Genomic DNA, 11,713 nt, shown 5'->3' with positions numbered 1-11,713 from the left:
CTCTTGAACTTAATCCCATGGTTGATGAAGGCCAACACACCATACACCTTCTTAACAACACTGTCAACCCGTGAAGCAGCTTTGAGTGTCCTAGTGACGTGGACCCCAAGATCTCTCAGATCCTCCACACTACCAAGAGTCTTATCAATTATATTATATTCTGACTTCAAATTGAACTGGAGCCCTGGTTCCCTTCGTCTGTAAAGTCTTTGCCCCCCCCCCCCCCACTGTTCCCACCTCTCTGTGAAACTCACCCGGATCCTGGTTCCATGCATCTTGGCATTTCACCAGGCCCCTGGTTCCTGTCCCCTATAACACCCACTAGCCCCCTAGTTCCTACACATCTGGAAAACTCACTTGGGCCCTGGAAACTCACCAGAAGCTGGTACCTTGTTCTCATCAAACTTACTGTATATCCTTAAACATATGAGGACCCAACCTCCTGTGCTCCCTTTAAACTTCTTGGCTCACTGGAAATATTATTATAATACTGTGTAACACTTAAGTGAATTAAAAGTGCATGAATAATAATAGGAATAAGATCTAATAGTCTGTAAAGTTGGCTAATCCAGCACCAAGGCCCTCTGGATGCCAGGTTATTGCCATTGCTGCTGTATGGACCAATCCTCTCCAACCTTGCACAGGGGTGGTGTGTAGTCTAACAGTGAGTGCCTATCTGCAATCGCCCAAAAGGAGGCGTCGGAGATGGCCATTCCACCGGAGTGCCAGAGTCAATGAGGTGCGATGCCCATGCTGGGGTCAGTGCTGCTCTCCAGTGCTTGCTCAGCAGAAGACAAGCTGTATTGTATTTGACTGCAGACAGCTAGATGTAACAAAACTCACTGACGAAGGTAGAGCAGTGGATGTAGTGTATATGGATTTCAGTAAGGCTTTTCATAAGGTTCCCCATGTGGGGCTCATTCAGAAAATAAGGAAGCATGGGATCCAAGGAGACCTTGCATTGTGGATCCAGAATTGGCTTGCCCACAGAAGGCAAAGGGTTGTTGTGGATGGTTTGTATTCTGCATGGAGGGTGGTAACCAGTGGTGTTCCGCAGGGATCTGTTCTGCGACCCCTCCTCTTTGTGATTTTTATAAATGACTGGATGAAGAAGTAGAAGGGTGAGTTAGTAAGTTTGCTGATGACACAAAAGTTAGGGGTGTTGTGGACAGTCTGGAGGATTGTCAGAGGTCACAGAAGGACATCGATAGTATGCAGAACTGGGCTGAGAAGTGGCAGATGGAATTCAACCCAGATAAGTGTGAAGTGGTTCATTTTGGTAGGCCAAATTTGAAGACAGAATATAGTATTAAAGGTCAGACTCTTGGCAGTGTGAAGGATCAGAGGAATCTTGGGGTTCATGTCCATTGGACACTCAAAACTGCTGTGCAGCTTGACAATGTTGTTAAGAAGGCATACGGTGTGCTGGCATTCATCAAACTGGGATTGAGTTCAAGAGCTATGAGGTAATGTTACAGACCTTGGTCAGACCACACTTGGAGTACTGTGCTCAGTTCTGGTCACCTCACTACAGGAAGGATGTGGATACTATAAAGGGTGCAGAGGAGATTTACAAAGATGTTGCCTGGATTAGAGAGCAAGTCTTATGAGAATAGGTTGAGTGAACATGACCTTTTCTCCTTGGAGCGACGGAGGATGAGATGTAACCTGATAGAGGTGTATAAGATGATGAGAGGCATTGGTCATGTGGATAACCAGAGGCTTTGTCCCAGGGCTGAAATGGCTAACATGAGGGGACATAGTTTTAACGTGCTTGGAAATAGGTAGAGAGGGGATATCAGGGCTAAGTTTTTCACAGAGAGTAGTGGGCGTGTGGAATGCTCCACCAGTAATGGTGGTGGAGGGATATATAATAGGGTCTTTTAAGGGACTCTTAGATAGGCGCATGGAGCCTAGAAAATTAAAGTGCTATGTGGTAGGGTAATTCTAGACGGTTTCTACAGTAGGTTACATTGTCGGCACAACATTGTGGGCCGAAAGGCCTGTAACGTGCTGTAGATTTCTCTGTTCTGTGCTGCCACGTTCATGATCTAAGGTACTAGGGCCATTTTGTTTGTATGTGACTGTATTTTACTTATATCTTATATATACCATAGGTGCTTTGTGCGGTGTATGACTGTTGGTCCTGCACTTTGGGCTCGGAGTAACGCTGTTTCGTTTGGCTGTATTCATGAGTATTCATGTATGGTGCGCCTTGAACTTGAGGGTACTGAATTAGAATAATCGGCAAGGAATACGGTGAGGGGCTGAACAGGTTCCTCTAACCTCTATTTTCTATGTGAAGTTACACAGCACTCTAACTTGGAAGTCTATCATCATAGCTAGGTCCAATTCCAACATCATTGCGAGGATGAAGAGCTGCAGCCGTTGCGGCTAACGGCTGGAGGCCGTGGCTCGCCCATACTTTCTCAAGAGCAATTCGGCTGTCGGCGCTGTTCACTGCCCCCGCCCAGATCCCCAAAACACGCTGAAGAACTCTTATCAGAAGTAGGATAGGGACGGCCAAGATGAAGAACTCTTATTGACTAGCTGAAAGTTTCCAGCATTTTCTCGTAGTATTTAGGATTTCTGCAATTTTCATTTCCAAGCTCAGAATCCGGGCAAAGACTGGCGCAGTGATGGAGGAGGCGTTGGAGGGGGGGTAGGGTGGCAATGGTGCTTGGTAGGCGAAGCCAAATAATAAGGAAGCGAACAAACACTGAGGCCACAGGAACCATAAGCAGCACCGTGGGGGCGGGAAGCACACAGGCACTGCTGGACAGAAATGGACAAACGACCTTTCAGATCACGACCCCGCTCCTCCAGCAGCTCCATTTCTGATCAAGATTTCAGCATCTGCAATGCCTGGTTCCCACCTCAGGGGAGGGGAAATGAAAATAGATAGTATAACAGATCCAAAAATTACGGGGCAGCATTTATACAAGAAGCACAGGGGTTTATTTAAAAATAGTACACTGCGCAAGTGAAAGGCACGCTTGATTATCCATTCTCCCCCTCCCTTCCCACACAATTAAAGAGCAGGTTGGCGACTTCTCACTGGGAATGCTCTAGAAGACTGTTACATTCCGCAATGGTGACTGTTCCCCTATAATGGGACACCCGTTCCATATATGGACGATCCAGCAGATATAAGAATCCAAGAGTCCGGTCGCACTCTGTGCAGCGCCGAGCACGCCTCCCAACCAGTCTTCCCCACGTTGCGCCTACCTCTCCCTCCCGGGATGTCCGAGCGGCGGATCCCCTTCAGTTTCCTGCGCAGCCCCAGCTGGGAACCTTTTCGGGACTGGCATTACCCGAGCCGGCTCTTCGACCAGTTCTTTGGCATGCCGCCGACTCTGCCCTACGACTGGGTGTCCGAGTGGCCGGGTTACCTGCGCCCCCTTCTCCCGCCCAGCGTCCGCGCCCCGGCCGCAGCTGGGGCTACGGAAACGGCCGACCAAGCCACCGCCTCCGCTGCCGCCCTCAACCGCCAACAGAGCACCGGCATCTCGGAAATCAAGGTCACTTCTGACAAGTGGAAGGTTAGCTTGGATGTCAACCATTTCGCCCCTGAAGAGATCACCGTCAAAACCAAGGATGGCTATGTAGAGATCCACGGTGAGCAACGGGGACAAAGAGTGGGGGAAACTTTAATGCGAGTTAGTTAGGATTTCTAAATCGCTATTCCTCTTTTGCGCTATTTGTTTGTATTGTCACACAGTAGTTTTTCACACTGTCCTCAAGATGTGTCTCCGCCCGAAACGTCGACTATTCACTCTTTTCCATAGATGCTGCCTGACTTGATGAGATCCCATCTCATTTTGTGTGTATTGCTTTGGGTTAAAAGCATCTGCAGATTTTCTCGTGTTTGGAGTTTCTGTTTTGTGTGACTTGCACCGTCCTGCCACCACAGGAGAGCACATCTCACGACATATGCCAGAGATAATAGACCTGATTCTGATTCTAAAAAGTTAGGGGTCCAGATGATTGAAGCAAATTCTTGCCACATTCGTTACAGGCGCTGTGATAGTTATCTTGCTGTTTGGCTTGTATCCACAAGAAAAAAGAAATGTTCTCATAAGTGCCTTTGCTGAATACTGAGCAGAAATTCGTAAAGAAAGCTAAAACTTCCAACACCTCCCTCACTCCCTTTCACTGTCCCAAGACCCAGACTGCGTCATCCTCTTTGGCAGTGATCTCCAGACTCCTACCACTGCAGGGTGTAGTCACTCAGTTTCCTCCCAGTCCTGCTTTCACTGCTCCCAATACACCAATATTTCCCTTCATGTCAACAACACCATACTGCCTGGCCTGCTGAGTTCTTCCAGCATTTTCTGTTTTGATCTCAGTCTTACAACATTTGTTGGTTTTCTTTATTTTCGTCAAAATAATTAAATTGATTGTAAGGTCCTTTCAGATTGTGAGGAGTTGCAGAGCACAACATCAACACCTCTCCTCAGATGATTCTAGTATTGATTCCAACCAGGGGGAGCAATGTGTGCAGTACATAAGAGATAAGTAGAATGCAGAATCATTCACTGGTCACTGTAGATGCTGGACTTCATTTAATAATGGTGAAGTGACTTCAATAAGGCTGTAAAGCATATTGGGATGTCTTAAGGTAGGCTAGGGTGCAATATAAATGCATGTTTTCTTTCATGTCTTTAACTCCAGTGATTTCTCAGTGATTCCTTCCCCAGGTGATAAGTAAATGAAATGGTGAAATATGACATGGAATAAGTTTGTTGATAATACATCTCACGATAGACAAGGGGTAGCTGTGTGGATTTCTTAACAGCACAGAGTCTCTAATATGAGCCATATTAGTACATGGAATGAGCTACCAGAGGAAATAGTAGAGGTGGGTTCACTGACAATGTTTACGAGACATTTTGGGACAAACATAGGCAAATGGGCTTAGCTTGGGTTGGGACATGGTGGCATGGATGAGCTGGGCCAAAGGTCATGTTTCTGTACTGTTTAACTCTAAAATTTACAATTTCACACAAACCCAAAAGCCAAATGCAACAGAATAACCACACAGATCAAGATCTCTCAGGTACAAAGGTGTCCAGATAATCCATCCTAAATAAGTCAATGAACATTAACAAGAACGTTAGATGGAATTGCTGGACATTGCCTGCGAGGTGTCCTGAGATATTTTGTGTCCATTGGAGAGAGAAGAATGGGCAACTCCTTCAAAACAGTGACTCATCACAACAGCACTGATGTTTTAACAGAGGCTTTTACTCTGGATTAGGTCACAAACTCACAACCTTCTGACTCAATAGTGAGAGTGCCACTATTGAAGACTTTCATGAAAACATTTGGATTTGCCTGACTGCATCACTTTGTATGCACAGACCGACCAAATTTTCTGAGTGATGGACAGGTTCCCAGGCTTATAGTTTATATCCTGCACATTATAGGGTTTGAGGATTGTCTGCACTAGAGACCGTGGGATTGGAGCATCACTGCTCTGAGCACATTACCTTTCCTAGACATTGGTCCCTGGAGTAAAGGTGTTATGCTTGAATTCTGCAATATTGAGTTCCAGTAATGATTTTTTCTTCAGTGTCAAAAGGCACAGCAAAAATGTTTTTTTTTTCCTGAAACTGAAATGTAGTTTCGTTCTGGAAGTTATGAAGTTAAGTGAATATGCGGGAATTTATTGCATTTGCATCCATCATTCTTGAAGTGAGGTCTTCATCCACATAACAATTAATGAACAGGTGATTGCTGATAATTACCTAAGTGGGTATCAACAGTATCACAGAATATCTGGCATGCTAAAATTATGCTCTATAATTGAAGATTTTATATTATTAATATTGGTTCAATAATTATCCTTCATAGGCAAACATGAGGAAAGACAAGATGAACACGGTTTTATTTCAAGGTGTTTCACTCGAAAATATCTGTAAGTAAATGCTTTTATACATCATTTTATTATAAACATATGCCAAGTTATATGCTAAGTCTTGGGAAGTTTGGGAACCACACCTTATATTTCATTTGGGTAGCCTCCAACCTGGTGGTATGAACATCAATTTCTCAAACTTCCAGTAATGCCTACCCACCCCCCCCTCACCATTTCCCATCCCCTTTTCCCTCTCTCATGTTATCTCCTTGCCCACCCATTGCGTCCCTCTTGTGCTTCCACCCCACTTTTTTTCTTCCATGGCCTTCTGTCTCTTTCACCAATCAACTTCCTAGCTCTTTGCTTCATCCCTCCCCCTCCAGGTTTCACCAATAACCTGGTGTTTCTCTCTCCCCTCCCCATCCTTCCAAATCTACTCCTCAGCTTTCTTTTCTCCAGTCCTGCCAAAGGGTTTCAGCCGGAATTGTCAACTGAGCTTGTTTTCCATGGTTGCTGCTTGGCCTGCTGAGTTCCTCAAGCATTTTATATGTGTTGCTCGGATTTCCAGCATCTGCAGATTCTTTCTCCAGTCGTGACGAAGGGTCTCAGCCCGAAACGTCGACTGTACCTTTCCTATAGATGCTGCCTGGCCTGCTGTGTTCACCAGCAATTTTTATGTGTGTTATCTGCAGATTTTCTCTTGTTTGCCAAGTTATAGGACTGCTTCTTCTTGACTTGAAGGGTAGATAGGGAATTGAATTATTATGGGTGTCTATTAAATTTCTTACTCTTTTTTATTGTACTCTGCCACACTCCTAAGCTCACCTTACTTAAGCCACAAACACCAACATGCCAACCTGTGCAACAAAGCTGACCCAATGATTACTAAATATCTGCGTCCAGCATCTGACTAGCATCTCATTACCAATGTATGCTCATCATCTCCACAATTAATATCTAACCCATGACCACCTAAACATACACTCCCACATCCTGGCCACAGATTCTGTTACCACTGACTGCCCATCCTACCCCACCCCATTGCCTTAGATGCTGTAACTGACCCGAACTTTCAATTGGACCTGCTGTCATACTCCCTCCAGCTAAACAAGAGATTCTTTAAACCGATGGTCTTTTTGATCGTGTCATTCCAATATCCTTTATTACCAGATGACTTTAGACCACTGTGAACTTAAAACTCACCCACAGTCCCACTTAAGTTTCTCAATAAACATGGCTTTTCAGCAGTTACACTTTCAGTTCAAGCTAAAATCATAGGTCTTCAGAATCCAGGGTGTTAACAAATGGAAATTACTATGTTATGTTTATCCTGAAAACATTAAGTCACTTCTGATCACTAGATTCCCATGCATTTTGGAGTTTTGCCAAAAAAGAAACTTTGCAAGCCAAATTTAAAATTCCATTCCCATTTCAGGGTATTGTCTGTATTATTTAAAATCAGGACCACATGTAAACTTGTCTATGTGTAGAGCCTTAACTATGAAAACTCTTGTGGATGTAAACTTACACATACATGTAGCACTTATTTCAGATTTCAAAGCATGGTTCATGCCTTGCTTTCTAACCTCTGCTGTAAAGTCAAACCTCCTGTGACAGGGGTGGCTGCATTACTAATCAAATAAACCCTCTGCACTACTTCAGGCCAAGCACTATTTGATTTCTAAACCTCAAAGTGGGCCGATACATCTTTTATTTGAAGTGGGAATCCATAGTCAATTTTCATTCCAGCAGTTATGTCTTTATTGGAACTGGATGCAGACCTTCTAATTACTGGTCTTTGAAGTGACCTCCACAAGCTGTTCTCTAAACAGCCATTGAAAATAAGTGCTTCCATTTCTGTTTGGGGAAGAGTATTATTGCTCAGCCCGATGTGTCCTGTTCATTTCGACTTTACTCATTCATTTGTGCCCCAATTCCATTTTAAGATTTACATCCACTTCCTCTATTCTGTTTGCTTAATTTTGAGATACAGCAGAGTAACAGGCTCTTCCAGCCCAATTACACCCACATGACCAGTTAGCCTACTAACTCAAGCGCCGTTTTGAGTGTGTGAGGAAACCGGAGCTTCTGGAGGAAACCCACGCGTTGATGGAGGAACATACAATCTTCTTACAGGCAGCGTTGAGAATTGAACCCGGGTTGCTGGAGTTGGAGCGACCTTTATGTCAACCACTACGCCACTAGGCTATCCCAGATATTTTGCAGTTGCTTCAGGAACAAAGCCAACCTTTTGGAAGCTGGAGGTGTGAATGTTGGGTTTGGGGTGTTTGCCAGAAACATTTCTCTCAAACTTTGTTTACAACTGTGTGAACTGTCCCATCAATCTGTGGATGCGGGTCAGTTGATGAGATGGCCAGAACATCTTTGTTATGGATTCCTCCAAACAATTATGCTACTCAATATGGAAGGTCCATAATTTACAATAAAGAATACTTGTTTTGTTGCTTGATTTTTTTTTTCATGAAATAGTTGTGACATAGTTTTATTTCACCAGAGATTCCCTTTTGGCTCACGAGAGTAGATATTTATATGTAGGAATGGAGTCCACTCTAATCCATAATCATCAGAATGGTAATGTCTACACAGAGTCTTGAACATTAAGGAGAGCTTAAAAATTGTCTTAAAGGTTTAGCTATTAGAATAAAAAAAAGGTCACCCTTGGGCAAAGTGTAGCATTTACTTACCCTCTGTTCCCCACCCTCCCCCGCAATCGGGGTCACATGAAGCCATGGGAGCAGGTGGTGGATGGTCGTATGAGCAGATGGTGCATATGACAAGTCCTGGTTATGCAACCACTGATGCCAGGCAGACAATTTCTGAAGAGTATTGATAATGGCTGGGAAGAGGGGTCATCTGCCTTGTAAAGACACTGCCCAGAAGAAGGCAATGGCAAACCACTTCTGTAGAATAATTTGCCAAGGACAATCATGGTCATGGAAAGACCACGATCGCCTATGTCATGACACGGCTCCTAACAAAAAATGATTAGAACCAAATGACACCTTATTCAAAATATGATTTTAACACCTGAATGTTTTTCACTGAGTTCAATCTATGTTTCTGTCCATTGGTGCCATTTTTCTGTCTAATCTTTCTTTCCTTTCCATTTCAGCCTCCCACAAGGCATTGATGCTGCTGTAGTTTCTTCAACACTGGCACCCACTGGTGTGCTGACAGTGGAAGCACCACTGGCCAAGCCCGCTCTGCAGTCTTCCGAGGTCACCATCCCAATTACCTACGAGTCTACAGCCCAGATTGGAGTACCAGATTCAAAGAAGGCAAATGAAGCAACAAAGAAGTGACTGGGGTAGCAAAGAAGTATGCACTCGTAGCAGGGCAGTTCAAATTAACCAGAACACACTGATAGGCTGACCAGATCCAAAGTTATCAGTACAATGCTAAAAAAGCTACCCAGAATACCAGAGTAATGCCACAATAGATAATCATTACCACAAGCTAACCCCCATACAATTAACTGGCTTTGAGCTAGTCATACTTACTAGTCAGATTATAAGATATATTCTGTTTAAATCTTCAACTTTAGCAAAAAGACGCAATTATTCAAATTTAAAATCATAAACTTTATGACACCAGAGACAATTCTTTTCTTTCAAGTGCCTTAGAAGCTCTGAATAATTTCGCAACTCCTTAACAGGCAGTGGTTTTTGATCACACTCACTCTGCACATTCAAGGTTTCCTTGCAGCACTTGTGTATTTTTTTGCTTTGGTATAATCATATAAATCTGTTAACAAAGATATTTTTTGAATCAGCATTAAACTTTATTAATAAAATGAATGGTGAAGAAAAAGCAATTATTGTGTTAGTACAATATTTGATATAGTTAATAATTTTATCTGTGACTGTTCTAAGAACTATTCCCATCTGAAAGGGAAATCTATCATAGAAGCACTAAGCTAATATTCAGAGACCAACTGAACTCTGGACAATTTCTTGCTTTTTTTTCTTTCTTTTAGTTTTCTATTTCAAGCTATTTCATTCTCTTCCTTCTGAATCAAGTGGGTTTCTCTTCCAGTGTTTGACACAAAGTTGTTCCAAAGTGCAACTAGCAATATCTTGAGTTGCATCAACTGCAGCAATCCTGTAATTAAAAGGGTAATATTTCCATCATGAATGTCCCTACTGTTGCCAGAATTTACATAACTACCAACATTGGCATAGTCAGAAGGGTTAACACAAGATTGAGCTGGTTAACATTCCTTCAAAACCTGGTCTCTAGAAGTTTGTTTTAAGGTCAGATCCATAGATAATGAGTCATCAAGAATGAGATGACAGGTTAGAGGCAAAGCAGAGCTCATGTGTTGCTCTGGGGCGTAAGTTGGTACAACTTCTGTGGGTGATGGAGATCAGAGGATGACATTCTGCCTTATTAGGTAATGCTGCTGCCTCATGATTCCAGCAACCTAGGTCCAAACGTGACCTCTGATTATGCCTTTTTGAAGTTTATGTGTGGTTCCCCTGTGACCATATGGATTTGCTCCAATTTCCTCCTGAAACCCAAGTACTTTGTCATTGCAAAGTTAATTTGCCATTGTACTTTGCCCGTTTGTAGACCATAAAGATGTAAAGCACAGAAACAGGTCCTTCAGCCTGATTCATCTGACTTCATCTATGCCAATAGAGATATATATCGACAAAATCCCGTTATCATGCATTTAGCATATATCCCTCTATTCCTTTGCTAAACACGCACTTGTCCAAATGCTTTATAAATGGTACCTGTCTATGCCACCTTCCCTGGCAGCTTGTTCCATATACCCAGTTCCCTCTGAGTGAAAAACATGGCCTCTGATCCCCTTTAATTCCTTCCCCTCTCACTTTAAGCTTACGTAGAACATTATAGCACCGTACAGGCCATTGGGCCCATAATATTGTGCTGAGTTTTCACCTAATCTAAGATCAACTTAACCCTTCTCTCCTACATAACCCCCCATATTTTCTACCATTTATATCCCTATCTAGGAGTTTCTTAAATGCTCCTAATGTATTTTCTGCTACCACCACCCCTGGCAGGGCATCCTATGCACCCACCACTCCCCGTAAAGAACTTGCGTCTGATCCCCCCCACTGTAGTTTCTTTCAAACATTTAATTTTAGACACGCTACCCTGAAAAAAAAGATTGTGATTATCTTCCCTATCTGTTCAGCTCATAATTTAATAAACCTCTGTGAGGTCACCCCTCATCCTCCTATGAGAACAATTTGAGTCTATCTTATCTCTCCTCATAACTAGAGCCCTCCATTCTAGTCAACATCCTAGTGAACCTCGAATGCAATCTTTCTAGTGCTACAACATCTTTTCTATGTTGTGGTGACCAGAAATGCACACAATATTATGATGAGCTCTAACCATTGCCTTGTACATTTGCAACAGGATGTCCCAACTCTCAACCTCAATGGCCCTGCCCCTGAAGGCAATCAAATTGTGCACCTTTTTCAAAATCAGAATTAGGTTTATCATCACTTATATATGATAAAATTTCTTGTCTGGCAGCAGCAGGACAGTGCAAATACAAAAAAAAAGACTATAAATTACAAAATAAATAGTGCACGAAGAGGAATAATGAACATAGAACATTATGGCACAGTACAAGCTGATCTATATCAGTCAACTTCATGATCGATTCAACCCTTCCTTCCTACATAGCCCATAAAACTCCATTTTTCTTACATCCTTGTGCCTATCTAAAGGTCTCCTAAATATCCCTATTGTATCGGCCGCTACCATCAGCTTGAGCAATGCATTCCAGGCACTCACTGTTGTATGTGAACAAAGTCATTGAAGGGAGAAAGACTGAAGCTAGTGGATACA

General features: G+C 43.1%; 1 protein-coding gene across 1 annotated transcript; it reads left to right on the top strand.

The window, feature by feature from the left end:
- The first annotated feature begins 3,116 nt into the window (after nt 1-3,116).
- hspb1 (heat shock protein, alpha-crystallin-related, 1) lies at nt 3,117-9,695 on the top strand. The gene is made up of 3 exons (XM_063031463.1): nt 3,117-3,618; nt 5,857-5,920; nt 8,994-9,695. The coding sequence occupies exons 1-3, from the start codon at nt 3,132-3,134 to the stop codon at nt 9,181-9,183; spliced, it is 741 nt and encodes a 246-aa protein (XP_062887533.1). The 5' UTR covers nt 3,117-3,131; the 3' UTR covers nt 9,184-9,695.
- Nucleotides 9,696-11,713: the final 2,018 nt, after the last annotated feature.

The sequence above is a fragment of the Mobula hypostoma genome, chromosome 23 (assembly GCF_963921235.1).
Source record: "Mobula hypostoma chromosome 23, sMobHyp1.1, whole genome shotgun sequence".
Lineage (NCBI taxonomy): Eukaryota > Metazoa > Chordata > Chondrichthyes > Myliobatiformes > Myliobatidae > Mobula > Mobula hypostoma.
The sequence above is the reverse complement of the archived record's forward strand: the minus strand, read 5'-3'. Positions and strand labels throughout refer to the sequence as shown.